The 18162-nt window shown below is 39.5% G+C and overlaps 1 protein-coding gene across 3 annotated transcripts; it reads right to left on the minus strand.

Moving 5' to 3' along the window:
• Window positions 1-50: 50 nt before the first annotated feature.
• shc2 (SHC (Src homology 2 domain containing) transforming protein 2) lies at window positions 51-17997 on the minus strand. 3 transcript variants are annotated; one of them, XM_055049465.1, is made up of 14 exons: window positions 17832-17997; window positions 14104-14370; window positions 10000-10070; window positions 7842-7902; window positions 7583-7702; window positions 6737-6790; window positions 6495-6546; window positions 6210-6336; window positions 5526-5706; window positions 4842-4935; window positions 3851-4018; window positions 3414-3754; window positions 3160-3311; window positions 51-2391 (listed from the first exon to the last, which is right to left on the minus strand). In XM_055049465.1, exons 2-13 carry the CDS (start codon window positions 14284-14286, stop codon window positions 3183-3185), a joined length of 1581 nt encoding a protein of 526 aa, XP_054905440.1. In that variant the 5' UTR covers window positions 14287-14370; window positions 17832-17997; the 3' UTR covers window positions 51-2391; window positions 3160-3182. The 3 variants fall into 3 exon arrangements, with proteins under 3 accessions (XP_054905440.1, XP_054905422.1, XP_054905431.1); XM_055049447.1 differs by lacking the exon at window positions 17832-17997 and having other exon boundaries at window positions 14104-15514; XM_055049456.1 differs by lacking the exons at window positions 6737-6790; window positions 17832-17997 and having other exon boundaries at window positions 14104-15514.
• Window positions 17998-18162: the final 165 nt, after the last annotated feature.

Below are 18162 nucleotides of genomic sequence, written 5' to 3' on the forward strand. Positions count from 1 at the left end.
CATTCCCCTCTAGATAATATTTTATTGATGCTAGCAGGTGGGGACAAAGATCCGTCAAAGAAGAAAGTTAAGGAGTCACGATTAAAAACACACTATTTTATCTGTACCCTTTCATAATTTATTTTATTGACTAAACATAATAGTGAAGAAGGGATTTTTTTTTTTTTTGAGAAATTCCTGAGAACGCAAAAGGGAGGAAAAAGCATTAACAAACATTCACATACTGATCTCATCAAAAGATTTATGTAATTTACTTGTCCTTGGTACACAGAAAAAAAGAAAAAAAAAACAACTCCAAAAAGTACTACAGTGACACAGATGTAATGAGCCACTTCCTGGTGTGCTCTGAAGAAACAACACAAACCTGTTTAGCTTAAATACAAAGACGTGGACACAGACATGATCATTAAAGTACCAAATTTTCCTGAGCCGGGACAAACGGAGGGATTGCACATCCTCATCACTATTTTACGTCCAATCACTGCAGAGAAAAGCAATCGGTGAAAGGAAAGGACATCTTTTCTGAGGATCTCACAAAAAAGCTTAATAATAAAATCAGCTGTGATTATCTAGCAGAAAACGGGAGCAGCTTACATCACTGTTTACAAATATAACAGCTTAATTATCCTGAACTTTGTTTATCTTTTCATTGGCATGAGAAGAAAATGTAGTCTTTTTGCAATGAGTGCAGAACTGCACATTATGTACACTGAGACAAATGCCTGCCAGTGTAGTTATTAAGGCACTGGGAAAAATACATGCAGGTACCTCTCAACAAGTAATGGAATTAAAACTTTAATTTAGTTATTCAATTCAAAAAGTGAGACTCCTGACTTGAACCTTTCTCTGAGGTTCAGGTAAGGAGAGTTGTCTGCCCAAATAAGCCAAGTGTTACCACGGTCACTAAAGCAGGTATTGGTACTTTTGTACGCAGTTGCCAAATTCTCCTGAAAAATGAAATCAGCATTTCTTTACACTTTATAAGTGGAGGGGAGACTAAAATTCCTTGCTAGGCGGACGGCTGCGTTGATTTTGAACTTGAAAAAACACAGTGGAGCAACACCAGCTGATGGCTGTGTCTCTTTACTCTTCCTCCAGACTCTGGAGCCTACATTTTCAAATGAAAATAACAATTTACTTTCATCTAAAATGATGACTTTGGACCACTGAGCCGACAGTCCAGTGCCTTTCCTCTTTAGTATGACCCTTCGTATGTCACTGTTGCAGGAGCCAGTTGAATACGAGTCATATTCACCGTCCTGTGATTCACCTGTGTGTTACCTTCACTGAAGTCTCCAATAATGTGCTTGGATACGGCACTTTATGAACAGCCAGCTTCTTTAGCAGTGACTTTTTGTGACTTATTCTTCTGCTGGTCATGTCAGTGTTCTCACCTATCCCATCATTCTAGAGGGCACAACATGGTCGCAATATAACATTTCTTGGTTGTAGTTTATTCTTTTTTTAAAAATTGGCAATATTTAGATTGTTTTTCTAGGAAGCATATTTTTGGGACTTAAGTAGACGTAACATAATCAATAAGATTAACATAAATAAATACTTAGGAGATGTCACTGTGTGATGATGATGTATCTATGGAATATATAAATTTCACTCTTAATTGTATTAAAGACTTGAATTATTTCTGATATTCCAATTCATTGAGATGTACCTGCACAGTTAGTTAGAAATGAAGACATTAGCTTTGATTCAGGATAGAGGATTCATCGCAGAGGAAAGTCTGCCCGGTCACAGGCTTGTGTAAGTTCATTGCACTGCGATCAACTCCTTACAAACAGCAAACAAGACCACATACGTTAATTGACGAAAATGTGGAAAAGCTTCATGTTTTGCTGATACTGTGGCAAAATATAAAGTACAAAAGCGTGTGCAGCTCATACATCGAACACCGTCATCAGTGTTTCTCCTTTGTGCCTTCTCAGATACTGGAGACCGATGTAGAAATAGTAAGTCTTTGCATCCCGAAGAGAGAGACGGCCTTCTGTTGCCTCTCAGACACACAAACCTGCAGTCATTTCCTGCATATTTGAAGAAATTTGCTTCTCAATCTGAAGGCTGACATGTTTTGAGTTGATATCTGTGACAGATAATCGGTTTCAGTTTTTCCTCTGGTCATGTTCATTGTTGGCAGAAAGAATGGCCGGTAACAATGTGGTCGTGGATTACTGGAAGCACTTGTTAGATTTTTCATGATGTGGCATTCTGGATTCTGGCTGCTGACAGCCAGAGGAAAGAAGGAGCTTGACTTGATCCTGCACTTTCATGGGAAGTATGTTCAAGGCAAAAAAAAAAGTATGTATTCTTTCAGGATGAAAAAAATCATCTGTTCAGTTTTTAGGCCAAATGTTGCCCAAGTCCAGACAAATTCAGCTGTGAAAAAGGATAGAGAGAAACATATTATGGTTACTGAAAAATAACATTGTGTGAATCAAATATATTTCCAATTAATAGAACATATATGTAAACTTCAACTAATATATGTCATTAAGATGACACCTCCATAGTCCTTTAGTGGCTGCAGTGTCTTAAAACTTTTCATACCACCAAACTTTGATGTGGAAAAAGAATATTTGGTTGTCTTCTTTTTTTTTTTTAATTAAAATCAGAAAAAACTATATGCAAAAGATTTGTGACTGAAGCAGAGGTTCATTTTCCAAGCCCAGCAGAATAAGGAGCCTAAAAAATAAACTAGAACTACAATGATAATATTTAGACCATAGCATATTTATTAGAATGGCACAGTCAACATCCACACCTCAGTATCACTGAGAATCTGTGGCAAAACTGGAAATGTCTGGATCACAGATACGCTCCATTGAAATTGACTGAGCCTGAACTCCAGCAGCAAATAACAGGCAAATAATACAGTGAAAAGTATTTTCTTAAACTTAAAAATTATAGGTGAATTTGTGTGGCTCCATCATATAAAACTTTTACCAAAGTTTGTGGTTGTTAAAAATCTCCAGTGATAATAACTTCTTTCTTAACACACTAAAATGATTGCATTTTTAATCTATCTGATTAAAAATCTGACACTCAAAACAGTGAGTGTCAGCTGCGAGCAACTTTTAATATTTGCATGTAAAATCATTCAAATAATGATCTCTACTTTTAAAATGAACACACGCTGTAGCTTACCATCTCACAACAACCCGGGTGGTTCATTGTTTCCTGCGGACAGCTTGTTTAAGATGAAGCTCACTTTCTGCTGCAACAATTGGCAGCTCGTTCTTCAAGTGGTACGTTATAAGATGGCTTATACTCTCAAACAACATGTCTTTAGTTCGGACCTGGATGGGGATAAACAAGTTTTACATTATGCAAACAAAATGTTGGTGTCAAAAAACCAGATTGTTTTACTTTAAGTCTGGTTTAAATTGAAACAGACTCACTACGCCTTCCGGGTCCACTAGCAGCAGGTGTTTGGGCAGGCCACAGTGCATGCCTGTTAGCACGTACTGCCCTGGGTTGGTGGTGCTCTCACGGACCAGGAAGTCCCCATCTCGAACCAGGAGTTTCTCTGCGTCTCTCCGGCTCATGCGACTGTGGTACCACGTTTCCCGGCGTAGCTGCTCCTCGTTTGGGGCCACGGGGGCTCTGCGTCTAGGCGGGCTGGGCCACTGATCCTCAATGTTTCGAACACCTCCAACCTGAGAACCAGAACCCACTAATACACCGGAGCCAGCAGCTCCTCCACATGCCTCATGGAGCTTTAGGGCATCCTCAAAGGGCCCTGCGGAGGCACAAGAAATTTAGTTGCTCAGTTTAGCTGTTCTGCTTCCATTTTTCCGCTTCCTTAGGTATGTCTGGGGTAAATCTCAAGACTCACTCATATCAAAGAGGTCCTTTTTGGGACTATCATGTGGTCTAGCCCCTTTATGTCCATCTGCTCCATGTGTAAAAGATTCAAGGTTTTCCAGACTTTGTGTGTTTACGTATTGGTGCTCTTCATAGTCCTTGCTGCCTGGTGGCTGACCATCAGCACACAAGTAACCATCTAATGCAAGAAATGAGACAGAATCCAATTAAAATAACACTTTAAGAATGTTTTATAACCTCTTTTTATTGTCACTACAGTTTTAAAATTTGACTCTCCAACAGAGTTGATTAATGTGTACCTAAGTTGTTTTTCATACAAGAATAACACAGACCTATTTTTTTAAATAACTGGCCTAGAAATCAAGGAGGGTAGAAAAGGCCAATCTACCCTCCTTGATTTCAAATATCCAAAAACTATAGATGTATAAAGCGCAGTGTAAAAGGATTAACCTCTTTGCATATTTCATTGTTGAATTACACGCAAAAGGATCAAACTCATCAAAAACTAAATACTAGTACAAAAAGAGTGTAAGAAAAAACAAAGAAATTGAATACAAATAAATAAATTCACCATGGAGCAATGAACAAGTACAAAGTGAGAACCCAAAAATACAAATACTTACTGATTATGACAGAAATAAGACGTTTTTGAAAACAGCAGTGAACCTCCACAGCAACAAAAGGTCATGTGGTCTAGCTCGTTTATTGCAAACACTTTATGGAGATTGTTTCCACTAAGTCAATAGGTGTCATCAGGTGAAAAATACTTTTTCACATGAGGCCAATTTTGATTGGATGGCATTTTTCTCTTGATACAATTATAATTGAAAATGTCTTTTAGCACTTACTTGAGCTTTTATTTGTTTTAAAAAACTGCTTCATGATCTTAAGCATGTAAGTGTGAGGGGAGGAGCGAGGAAGCAAAGCAGAAGAATTTTATCAGGAGGTATGTTTTTTTTTTTAAACCAGCAATAGCCACTTTCGGCCACAAGGTGTCTCACCTGAGCCACAGGTGGTCTCAGTGTCCCAATGAAGCTCATAACAGAGTTGACCGAGTGGATAAGATCCCTGCTCTCTCCTGGCCTGAGAGCCCATCTGTCAACACAGCAACACATTTTAAACACACAGTTATCTCTTCTCCCTTCAATGCAGTTCAGAAACACAATTTAAATATTTCCTTCAGTACATCTGTATACAGTGAACAGGCAGCATAGCGAGAGGCATACAGGTTCTTTTTATGCAATCATGTCTATAATAGTTATGGTGCAGGCACATCAAGATGAATTATAGCGCATAAATTGGGAGTTTGTGTGGTATAATTATGTTTTAATCTGGGGAAGCAGCAGAGACCCAGCTTGAGGGATACTAAATCAAACATGGCATTTTTGGTAATAAACTTTAATTATATAGCAGATTATGAAGGTCAGCTGTACTTTATATAACATCTATGAAAATATTGGATAGCAAGACAGCCATTTCACTGCTGGCAGCTTCAGTGTTAAAGCGCAATAAAAATAAAATTTAGCTGAAATATATCAATACTACATATAAGTTATCATGTCAACATTTCAGGTGCATAAAGACAGAATTTCACCTGCACTGTTCTTAGCAAAGAGTCACAAATGCACATTAAGAATCCACAGTCTGACCTGACAGGATACCGTTTCCACATTCATGATGCTCACCTGAGTTGCTGTCTTGCTCTGTGGCTGGGTGTGGATGTGACCCAGCAGGGCCCCAGTGGGCCTCAGCCTAGAGTCCACGACTCCCCCAACAGGAGGCTCCTTCCCAGGAATGCTGTTGTAGTAATCATGCTCTGATGCATCTTCGTCCTCACCCCACACCGGCTCCTCTGTCCTGGCAGGCCTAAAGTCAAATGCACATTCTCTGAATTCATGGCTAAATGTCACAGTGAATAACCTAAGATTTTCTAAATGCTTTCCAGTTCAACTCCTTGCCATAATTAATTAGAAAAGGAAATCTCAGTTTACAGTTGCGCATGTCCAAATGTGATCTACAAAACTATGAAGACTTGCTGCTGGTCACAGGAAGGTGGATGTTTATTTGAAACCGGAACAGAAGATAAAGCTAAGCTTGAGTTTCACCTGTTTTTGCAAAAGTGTCATTCAATAATTGATAACTGGTAAAAGTGTGAGAATATCAAAGCATTCAAAGTTTCAAACAAATATGGAAGTAACACAAGAACAAAAGTATTTAAAGATCAACAGTAGATCAGGTTTTCTTATGTAACCAATATGCTTATCTAGGAGGTACCATAAAGGCATGAAAAGCCTAATATTGAACACTTTTCTGTGTTTTTGTTGTTTATTTATGACTTCATGTATGCTGTTGTTTCAGGACTGTGTTACCTCTCAACAGAAGACATGGTTTTAGGAGGGCTGTGTAGATACTGTTTGAACTGCAGCTCAAAAGCCTGGCCAATGGTACTGATGACACTCTGGGCTAAGCCATCCGAACACTCCAGGATGTGACATGCTGTAAAAAAAAATCCAAAGGGTTATGAACCCATACAGAAAAACAAGTACCCACACACATCATCGGTATATGTAAAATGCAATGCGGATGATTTAAATACCAATAAATACAAATTTAAAGGAGTATAAACACTTTGTGTACAGAAAAATAAACCTTACCCCTTTGATTTACTGGATCTTTGGCTACATATGCAACATAGTCTGGCGTGTCCTGCAGCAAAGAAAATGGAAAGTTCAATTAGACAAAAACATAAATCAGAGGTTCTTAAGTGAACTCATTGATTTTTGGGCCACAAAATTGGAAACCAGTCAAATATGATTGATATGGATATGTTAAGGTGAAAATGTCAGTTCCAAACAGCAGGCATGGAGAGTCTTGGAGTTGAAAATGCCACACTCACTGTGTCTCCTCCAGAGGCAAATGAGATGGACTGCATGGGATGGTGTGCAATCACCTGCAAGATACACATGTGTGAACATGAGTGGCATGAGACCATATATTACAATCTAAAACAATGTGCAGTCAAATATGCTTTTAAAATATTAAGAACTTGATTGGAAATCAATGGTTCAGCAAGACCAAAGATCAGTCAGTCAGTTAGTTAAATTGATTGATTTTTATTCCACTGCACACAAATTGATAAAGACATGAAATAACTGTAATAAAAAAGAAGAACATTATTGTAATGTTTAGCTTTCAACTGCTTGAGTCAGAAAACTGTGCTCTGGTGGTTTTGTTTTTGACGCTTCAAGAGAGTTTGCCTGACAACAGCAGTTGTTGGATAAAGCCCAAGTAAGGAGTCAGAGCTCTGTTTCTGCAGCTGCTCATACAGATCTGGGAGAAATGTTAAGAAAACCTTCAATGTCCTCCCCTCAGCTATCCACTATCTGCATACTCTACATTGCAGCTGAAGTACCACGCTGAGATGTAGTCAGTGAACACACTCTCAACAACAGCTTTGAAGAATGTTTTGAGAATGCTGGCCAGGAGGGATATTTGTTTCAATTTCTCCAGAAATGCAGGGTTCCAGTGGTATTCTTGGATTCAGAAGGATTTAATGCAATACAGTCTTTCCACTGCTTTCTTGTGGTTGCTTTGGGGTGCATGGTCAGGCTGTAGAAATTGCAGACTCCTGACGTCTTTTTGTTCATGTTTTTTTCAAGACACAGATCTTGAAAGGCACCAACCCTAAATAAGGAGAGCTGCCTAATTTAGTCTTTCAGGTTGTAGTAGTAGATCATTTCACCTGTCGTGTAGTTGGGACGAGAAGTCCAAGGCCATCTACAGAAATGTTGACAGCAATGTTCATGCCCGCAAATCGCAGGTTACTCTTTCCCATGACTGACTGTAGAGCTTTGTTTGGAGTCTAAATGAAAGGAAAATGAATGCAACCACATACACATGTCAATTGAGTTAATTCAAACCATAAATGTTTTGGTAAAATAATACATATTATAAGCATATGACACTGAAGTAAAGACTCACGGTAAAATATTACTACTGACCTTCTTCCTCCAAGCCCCCTTTCCACCAGGCACTGCCTCACAAAGCCTGTTGATGGCTTCCCTGATTAAGAAAATGTGGAGAGGATGCTGGTCACACTAATGAAAAAGACATTGGTCACTTGTCATAAACAAGCCTTCTGAAGTAAACTAAAGTTCTTTAATGATTTACAAGAAATTGGTCAAATTAGGGCAAATTTTAGTCAGATGTGCTGTGTCCCAAGTTTGTTACAATTCAGTAGTGAACAACTGTTTTTTGTCTGGCCTGTTGTTCACAAACTGATCTACAAGATGTTATGTGAAAGCTGAGATTTGCTGCTAAATTACAGAAAAAAAATAATCACAGTGTGATGGGGAAAAAAAATACAATGCTTGTGTTTACATGTGTTTTGCACTCTCCAGGATTCTTCGAACTCTGCAGTGAAACAGCTGCAACCTGTGGGAATGGTTGCAGCTCAATATGGCTACTGAAAGCCTTATTTCACTGTGTGTCTGATGGTGGGGGTGAAAAATAATGTCGACTTGAGAGTGTAGCTTGCTGTCTGTCCGCCATGGGACGGTAGGGACAGGAATCAACAGGCCCGGCTATCGAGTAGCTCATAAATATTTAAAAAGCAAGCGTCCTGGGCCTTGTCTCGGGTAAAGGTCTTCTCAGGGATTTTTGAAAAACACCACCACGTTCAAATGACTCATGCTGATGAAAGCAGAGGGAGGTGGAGAGAAAGGAGGAGAAGTTGTTGTTATTGTCTGCAGTGCTGGTCTTTCCCTGTTAGTCCTGGTGTCTAAATGCTTGTTTGTTTGTTGTTTTTTTCATTTTCATGAAGTGGTAGTTGTAGTCCTCAAATTGGGAGAAAAGAGAAGTAGGTCAACCCACTGGGTCTTGCAAAAATATTAATGCCAATTGAACTTTTTGAGATTTTGTCACATTATTAACTGCAAACTTATTATATATATATATATATATATATATATATATATATATATATATATATATATATATATATATATATATATATATATATATATATATGTTGTTGTTTTTTACATAGATAGAACAACAACACAAACGAGTGTTGATCTCATGGAAGAAAAAGTAGAAGAAAAATAAAAGAATCTGAAAAGTCTGTCATGAATTGACTGAACCACCTTCCAATTATACTAGGAGTTGTTTTGAAAACTGATCAATGCCAAATTTGCATATATAGACCTATTTTTTCTCCCTAGATTGCTTAGTATTTGTATCTGTAACAATACAAATAAAGTCTTGTCACAAATTTTCAGTTGGATTTAAGTTTATAGTTGACCTGGGCAAATCTGACACGTAAATATAACAGTTCTATAACCTAACCCTAATATATCCCTGTCTGGTTTCTTCCTCTGTCTTCATGATGCTGTTTGTCACTAATGTTGACCAAGAGGTAAAAAATAAATAAATAAATAAATACCTGAATTTATCTGAACAACCAAATCAAATTTAGGAGGAGCAAAACCAAAAATAAAATATGTCCAAAACATAAGCAGCCAGAATAGCCTCAGCATGGTTCATCCCTTTGTTTTTCTTTTGTTGTTTTGTTTTGCACACCCATAACCTCCTCCCTCTCAAGAACTTGCAGCCAAACACATTACCCAACAGGGTGCGTTCACAGAGCCCACTGCAGCTTTCCACTGTCATTAGGAAACATCATCAATTATAGATCCCCTCCTCTATCACTCCATCTCTGCTGCATCCTTCTTCTCCTCCTCTCCCCCTGCACTTAAGCGTTGGAAGCATTGGTAGGCTCAGATTACTGATGATCGATTGTAGAGGAGAGATAGGAGGGTGAGAGGCGGAGGGGAGGAGAAATGGGGAGGAGGAGGGAAGAGGAGCGCACTGCTTCTTTGGGGTTGAGGATGACAACAACATCACATGCAGCACAGGAAAACAAAAATGGCAAACAAAAAGAAACTAGCATGCCAAGAGTCTAAACTGGAGGAATTGGAACCATCTTTGATGCATCCACCAATTACTAATCAAATTAAATGATTTAATTAAGCATCTAAACATTCGTCTAGATAAGCAAGCGCTTTAATATTACAGCCGTGGACATGTAAATAAACACTATGCTTATTGGATCAAATTCTGCTGACTCACCACAGGCAGTAAAGACGGTTGCTGACTTACCTTGTCACCTGAGTCCGTGTGTTGAAGTCCAGGGAACGCATCGACTTCAGCACTTCAATGCAACCCATATACTACGGAGGAAAAACATCAAATCAGATGGGGCTCTGCAATATGCATGGAAACTTATTTTCATTCTGATTATGACCCTATTCTGCACTTAATAGGGTTTCTGATGCACCATGCTTTTTAGGCTATTATATTTTCCATTGTTAAACGTGATAATTCCCATTTATATTTTGTTACATCCGCAGACTACACATGGAAGCAACTGCCTAGCACAGGGTGGCAATAATGGCTGTCAGATCAGGGTGCTAATGACACCTTGACTAGATTAGCATCACTCAGCTCCAGACTGCGTACAAACTGCAGTTTCTGAACCCTCTGGGGGGGAAGGATTATGTGTGAGGGTGTTTGATCCCGCAGGCAGTTCATGTGAGAGTGTCGTCTTGTCTGCATCGATGTGAGAAAAAGAAAAACCTGTCATAGAATAAAATCCGGGATATTTCTGTTTTTTCTGTTAAAATTAATAGGGCAACATCATCTCCAGGAACACTTCTCAATATCTGGTCGTTTGTTCCTGCTACAAATGAATAATTGGATCAGGGTACGGAAGTGTCACAAAGTTTAGATCCAGAAAACTCTCATGTTTTGTCTTCTGTCTGGTTAGCTTAGTGTTGAGAAGTTTGTAACACTTTTAACACCTCTTATGAGAAGTGCTCTCAAAAGTGATGCTTTTCAGTTTGTCAAGCAAATGAGATAAACTTTACAGAAGGCTCCATGACATTTTTAGCTTTGCCTTGAAAAGATTTTCACGTTTTCTGAAGTTATAGATCCAAACTTCAATACAGTAGAATTATTGTTTCCATATATTTATTGCATAGAGATGAAAGAAAAGCATGGTTTTCAAATGTATTTAATGAATAAAAATCAGAAAAATGTGGCATACATTTGCATTCATACCTGTACTTCAATTAAATTGTCAAATAAGAGTTCAATTTGATCTCAGCACAAATTCAACTGTTTTGTTAGAAAAAAAAATAATGAACAAACAGCAGCATGAAAATCAGGGAAGGCAGCAGACAAGTCAGTAAATAAGTAGGAAGCTTTGGGTTTTAAACAATAACTGAAGCTTCATAGATCTCACAAATCACAGTACCTTTACATAAATAGAAAGACACAACTACAAACCAAAAGGCTGTCCACCTAGGCTGTAGGCTGTGCCAGGAAAGACTTGATCAGAGAAGCAGCCAAGAGGCCCATAGTAACTCTGGAGGAGCTGCAGAGATCCAGAAACCAGAAGGGAGAATCTGTCAACAAGACAACACTCTACAACTCTTCAACATTTTTACTGAAGCTGTTAGTAGTGCAAATTATAGTTTGTAACAAGGCATGAAGGAGACACGACAAGCATTTTCAAGAAGATTCTCTGGTCTTATGATATCATGATTGAAACTTTTGACCAAATGCAAGGCAAGGAGAAAAACTTGCAAGTGAACATGGTGAAACATGGTCAGTAAAAAGTACAATAGAGGATAGTCATTGAAGAAAAGCCTGTTTGAGGTAGCAAAAGGTTTGGGACTGAGAAAAGGCCATAAACACACAATCAGAGCAACAGTTTGGGAACTGTCCTTTTCATTTCACTGTGTTTTAAGATATAAAATCCCAACAACATACACTGAAATTTGTGGATGCGACATTACAAGATGCGGAAAACTTCAATGGGTAGGAAACTTTTACAAGGCGGCGTATTTGGAGGATAGTTCTTTGCAAGAAGCAACCATGCAGCAGAGATTAAGAGACAGAGAGAGGACCTCTGAGTCTAAATGAGCTTAATAAGCTTTCTAATCAGATTTAGGCTTGAGGGAAGTCTTCCATCAAGAAATTTGTCCCTTTTTTTTCATTTCCATTTCATCTGCTGATGCAACGTCCCCCACACTCACAACCTCCACCCTTTCTCATCAACTGGATGTTGTCCTTCTGAGCGAAAGCTCTGACTTATACATCCCATGACTAGAGATACCGGGTTCTCAAGAAACATTCCTTACGAATTTAATAAAACTGGTATCCTCTTCTCAAACTCTGTGGTAGATGCCTCTCTCTTTGAGATAAATTCTGGCAGCTGGGTTGTTTGTCATGTCGGGGAGTCACAATTTCGTATCTGGAGGCAAGAATCGCAACAGATGTTGCATAATGTTGGCTAAACGGACGAAAAACACCAAACAGATTCTCTTTTTAGAGCTCAGTTAGTGAATGCCAGGCATTTTCTGCGCGGGAGTAAAATGTTTTGTTCTTTTTCCTTTTTGGAAACTTAACAAGTCACGTTAAAGAAGATCAATATGCATAAGATGACTGTTAAAAAACTGCAATGAAAGCTTAAGAGTTTAATATGTGTGATAATAACACCGGCTGTGGCAGCTGCAGTGCTTGTTTTAATGACTGCTGCAGTGATCTGGCTTACAGGGATAGCAGACGCACAGGAGGCACAACACATGACATGTCTTTATGGACACCAGGAAGATATAAACACATGATTAAGAAATCCATATGTCTGCCATGAAGAGGCCTGGAAGTCTGTGAATGACTGACTATATGTGCAAACTGAAAGAGAGAGAGAGGGAGAGAGAGAGAGAGAGGTGCTCACTGAGATGATTACAGTGCAGCACCAATTCACTGTCCCTCTGACACTAATACATGCAGCGAAACGCTCCTCCCTGCATGGATTTGCCACTGAATTGCTCATACAGGAGCACAGCAGTCCTGTTATTTTCTAAACCGCCTCTTCCAGGTCGTCTGTGACGACTGCCGCCACGCCTACAATGCTGGACTCTTAGAAACACATACGGATCATTAACAGAGACATCGATCAGAGATAAGAAGAGCCCGCACCATGAAGCTCGGAGATCAGAGCTTTGTGACGAGAAATCACTCTTAGAAAACATTCCGACCTCTTCTGCTACTGATCCAAGTGCCTCATCCTCGTCACATGATGCAAATAACTGTGATTAAACGTAATTGGATATAAGAATGAATGGTGCTGGTATAATGTCATTAGAAATTGCACCCGGGCCCCAGACTGCAGTAATCAAGAACCGCGTCATTAAGTTTGAGGAGGAGGGGGAGGGAGCAGAGGTGAAGTGTCATCAAGGAGGACGCCATGGGGAGACGGATGAAAAACAAGACGCAAAAGGATTGAGATAGCTCGGATTTATGAGATTTGCCATCGAATAATTAGTTTATCTACCCTGTTTTTATTTATTATTTATAAAAAAACAACAAAGTTCTTTAATCTCCTAGGTTCTCCTTATCCTCCCCTAACTAAACAAACAACAGCATATCATATTCATAGTCATGATTATAAGAAGCAACAGATACAATTGATGCATAAAATCAGTCTATTCGCTTCATAGATAAATGTAAACAGGCTCAAATCCACACAAAGAGAACCACTCCCACACCCAGAGCTCACAATAAGGCAGATTACATGCTCCACAAACACAGTTTTTGTTTTAAATACAGTGTGACACAAGCCATATTTATTTAAAAGTGTGGCTGAACAACAATAGCCTCCACAGTCAGGAGACATAATTTTATGGTTTATTTTTTCTCTGTCCTGAAACCGTAAGTGCAGCATGATACACACTCTTAACCAGCAGCACCCAGCCGTCTATCTGGACGAAATTATGTATTCCTTCGGCACTGCCACATGAGCTGCATAACAAACTGCCCGCTGTTGAGATGCTTTGGTTTGTTTTTTTTACATTCACATTTGGATGCATGTGAATATATAAAAAATTGCAGCCTTGATATTCTCGTCTTCCTGTGGGAGTCTTTAATTATAGATGCCTCACTTATTTTGCATCAGAATGATCAAATTTTCTCTTAATAAGCAAGAGAAATACAACCAATGTTTGATTTTTCAATTAAATGCTGCACAACTGAAAACTCCAAACATTTTTGATATCTACATAAATCAAAGAGCAATAGTTAGGGACGTAAGTTTTGGTGCATACATGGGTTCTCAGTCTATATCTGTCAAGTAAAAACAGATGAGTGTGTCACTATGGTTAACAGAGAACTAATTATGCTCCTTTTAAATGTACTTACCCTAACAATGTAAGAAGCTCCTTGTCCCACAATTTTCTTGTCTGGGTGCAGCCAACCCTGAGAGGGCTTGTGAATGAAGCTGCCCTTGGTGTGGAGCTCATCTCCCCCCAGCCACATGCCCTCCACCCTTGTCCTGCGGTTCATTCCTGACCTGGAGCTGCTGGAGACACCAGGGCTCACCATGACCTCTGTTGCGACCCCAAATCCATGTCCTGCCGGACCTCCAGAGGCTGCAGCATGCGTTACCCCCCGCTGCCCTCGGATGGCCTGCAGAGAACAGGGGGTGACACAGACAGGGTCACAGGAGTTAAGTACGGCCGCAAGGCTGGCCACGGGGCCGCTGGCCGAGCTCGCCCCACTGGTCCTGTTTGATGTTGATGAAGATGAGGCCTGGGAAGAAGCTGTCTTGGTTGAGTCCTTGCTAGAGCTTGATGGGCTTCTGCTGAGCAAGGAGTTGGAGAACTTCCACTGAGGCATCTTGGGGATGAGCATGCAGAAGGTTGTGGTGGCCTCCTGCTCCCCATCCAGGCAGGGGGAGTCTGCCAGGGCTGCTGCCCCAACCGAGGAGGAGGAGGACCTGGCGCTGGGATCCAGAGGAGGCAAAGGAGGCAGGGGGAGACTCTGTGCGGAGGAGGAGACCCCCGGTGTGGCCACGACTTTGCTGCTCATGGTTAAGCTCTGCATCAGGTCGTCAGAGGAGGTTACAGACTCGTTGCGAAAGCGGTCATACTTTGGCTTAAGGAGCATGCCCGGAGGAGCCGCCTGAAGCAGGAGCTCAGAGAGGGGATAACTTTCAGAGGATGGAGGTGAAAGGGAAGTGGGGAGTGGGGAGGGGGAGGGATGGAGTGATGAAAGAGGAGAGGAAAACAAAAGAACAATTCCCAGACCGCGTCCTATATTCTTGTCAAAGTCAGCTCAGCGCTGTGTACACCTCCGCCTCTCAGACATTGTCCTGCTCTCATGCTGCTGCTGCTGCTGCTCTCCGCCTCCTGCTCTGAGCGGGCCAGCTTCCTCTTGCTGCCTGAGGAGAGATTGCTTGTGCGCTTTTGACTGTCTCTCCTTCTTCGTGGATGATGTCATTGGCCCGTGAGTCCTGCCCTGCCCAGCTGCTACCAGACAGTATTTGCTGAAACACACATGCTTTAACCGCCCTCCTCTGAGACACAAACACACATTCTGTAGATCACCTGCAGCTCTGCATGAAGCTACAATTCAGCAAATTACTCCATTTTGGGTTGTTCAAAAGCAAAGTCCTAGAATGTACCCAGAGACAGCAATGCATTTCTAATTATTAATGGATTCATATTGCTGCTAATTAGATGACAGTAATAAAAGAATTACTGTTCTGATTCCGGCATAAAAGAAGGTGGTAATCAATACTGCTGCTCAGTGTGTTAACCTGCAATCAATAAGATGTTTTTCTTTTCTTTTTTTTTTTTTTTTTTACATAAATCAATAAGACGTAGGCTGAATACTGAAACAGAGGCCCAACAAATATGCAACAGAAAATATGATGGCACTTTAATAAAGTAAAAATTAACCCATGAACTTATAGTAGACATGGGAACAAGACTAAACCAATTAGTTGAAGTGAATTTTGTATGACTCAGCATGATCCCATTTCACCCAAGCTATATAGAAGCACCTAACAAAAGGAACAATGGAGTCACCATCTTAAAGGATGACCCATTTGACAACATCCAATCTTTTCCATTTGCTTGGATTGTGTTTCCCTCCACCCTTTCATCCACCTCTCAGGGGAGCAATCAGGCATCTCAGCGTGACCCTTTTAGCTCTTTACTTGCACCTTCCCTTGTGTGTTTCACTAATTCCCTGCCATTTGTACTTGCTTTTCTACTCTCTCATTTTGAGTGGGGGTTTACTCAATTAACCATAACATTATGAATAGTCAAGGGATGGCCTAAGAACATCTGGGGCTCCCCTGGGTGTGTACTCGTATGTTGGAATTGTTCGGATCTTCTAGCTTCTTCAAAATGGAATCAAATATTTGAAGTGGATATATAGTTTGGTTGTTTGAGGGAAATTTCTGCTTCTAACCCTGGTGGGCTTTCTGCTGTCTCACTGAGGATGAAGCTGAGGGAAGTTACTTCTGTAGTGAGGTTCTTAATACAGAAATATAACAAAGTTTGAGTGGTTGCCACAATTGTGCAGTTGGTGATATGTGTAGTATTAACATCTAATATCAGAGCACATTTCACCAAGATGATTACCTGTCAGCTGATTTGCTGCTTTTAATGCATTACAATATGGACATCTGTCCTTTTAATAGACGCCTCCTCTTTTTGCCACTCTGCCTTCAGCATCTCATCACAACAATGTTTCTCCATTAAGCCTTTAGCACTGTTCTTTAAAGCATTGCACCAAGATACAGGTCACATGATGAGCTCTGTAAACATGCAGTTCCACCAAGTGTTTGCTAATTGTTGCTGCCACTAGTCTGGAGGAGCTCTGTGGGGGAAACACAGGGAGCAAGCATGAATGCACCCTGAATGGTTGCCAGGGAGATTAAAGGATTTCTCTAACATACTTGAAAGAATAAAGCATTGCTACAGGTATGTTTTGATCAGGGAATAAGATTATAACTTGACATAAAGCTCAAAAAAGTCAATCAATAAACTACCTTTAAAACAAGATGTTTACATGTAATATTTTATCTTAGTTTAATACTTAAATCACATGTAATTTATTAACGTCAATTAGATTTCCTAAATTGTAAGAAAAAATTTACAAAATAGTATTTCAAATATTATTGCATCATTTCTACTTCTTGAAATTTGCCACATCTTAATAAAAATACTCTCTGAAGGAAACATGTAAACATTCAGAACAATACCAAACAAAAATATGTTGGTTGTACAGAGCCATGAAAAAGTATTTTTCCATGTATGCATTTCTATTACTCCTTAGGATTGCTTATCCTAAGGAGTGTTGTGATCATGATCAGGTCATAACAGTAACATTTTCCTGAAATGCGTTTTCATTTTTATATATTGAGATTAATTATGAACCTGTTACTGCCGATACCTATAACAAAACATGGTGGCGGTAGTGTGATGGTCTTGGAGTACTTTGCTTCTTCGGGCTACTTGTCAAAATTAATAGAATCATCAATTTGTAGAGCTGGAAATTCTTAGGGATAATTTCCAGTCATCAATTTGTGACCTCAAAAGCACTCAGGTTATTTAGCAGGACACCAGCAAGTTTCTCTAATACACTTAAAACAACTGACAGTTTTGAAGTGACCCAGTCACAGTCTTGATTTAAATCGAATTGAGAAGTTGTGTTATGACATTAAGCATATCGTTTATGCTTGGAATGCCTTTCCACTGGTTGAATTAAATCAATTCTTTCTTCTGAGAATTGTGGGGGGGAAAAAAGATGCAAAAAATACAGACTGTGGGTGGCTGTCTTCAAAATACAGCTGTTGCCTTCAAGGGCTGCACAACCAATTATTAGAGTTTTGGAGGCATTTACTGAGTCATGAACATACAGGTTGATGTCATTTTCTCTCAAAAAATTGAGTCATAATTTGAATGCTGTCATTTATTTTTTCAGGTTAACATTATCTGATATTAAAATGTATCTATTGACATATGAGACATAAAATAATTTATATAAGCAAAATAAATCTGAAAGGGAACATACTTTTCAAAGAACTCTAATAGCGGGACATAATTCAGAATGATATCAGAAATTCAAATATTTACCTCAGAATGAAAAAAAGATCAAGATCTCCTAATTTCTGGCAACTTCCAGCTGGAAACATCTGAAACAACGTCTTCTTTAGCTTCCAAGTTCTGCAGAACAATGAATGAAAGTAAGAGCAATTTACTTTTGTAATGGACAACAGGTAAAATATCAAACCAGTGTGCCTTTCTGTAAATAACCACTTATTTTTTGTTTGCTGCTTAGTCATAAAGTTACTGATAAACCAGATGTGATCGATGTATGTTGACTGAAGCAGCATTTCTCGGTATGTTTTGTTCTCTCTTTCTAAGAAAAAAAAACACACACACTAACACAGGTAGTGGGAAAAAT

This window comes from Poeciliopsis prolifica, unplaced genomic scaffold, assembly GCF_027474105.1.
Source record: "Poeciliopsis prolifica strain line A6 unplaced genomic scaffold, Auburn_PproV2 SCAFFOLD002, whole genome shotgun sequence".
NCBI classification, from domain to species: Eukaryota; Metazoa; Chordata; class Actinopteri; order Cyprinodontiformes; family Poeciliidae; genus Poeciliopsis; species Poeciliopsis prolifica.

What these genes read in the sequence shown, in the direction of transcription:
- shc2 (XM_055049447.1), bottom strand. Translation starts at nt 14,850, where the DNA reads ATGCTCCTTAAGCCAAAGTATGACCGCTTTCGCAACGAGTCTGTAACC. An exon ending in GAGCTTCTTACATTGTTAGG is followed by an intron (nt 10,071 to 14,103) that starts GTAAGTACATTT and finishes TTTCCTCCGTAG; the next exon opens with TATATGGGTTGCATTGAAGT. An exon ending in TCGTCCCAACTACACGACAG is followed by an intron (nt 6,791 to 7,582) that starts GTGAAATGATCT and finishes TGTATCTTGCAG; the next exon opens with GTGATTGCACACCATCCCAT.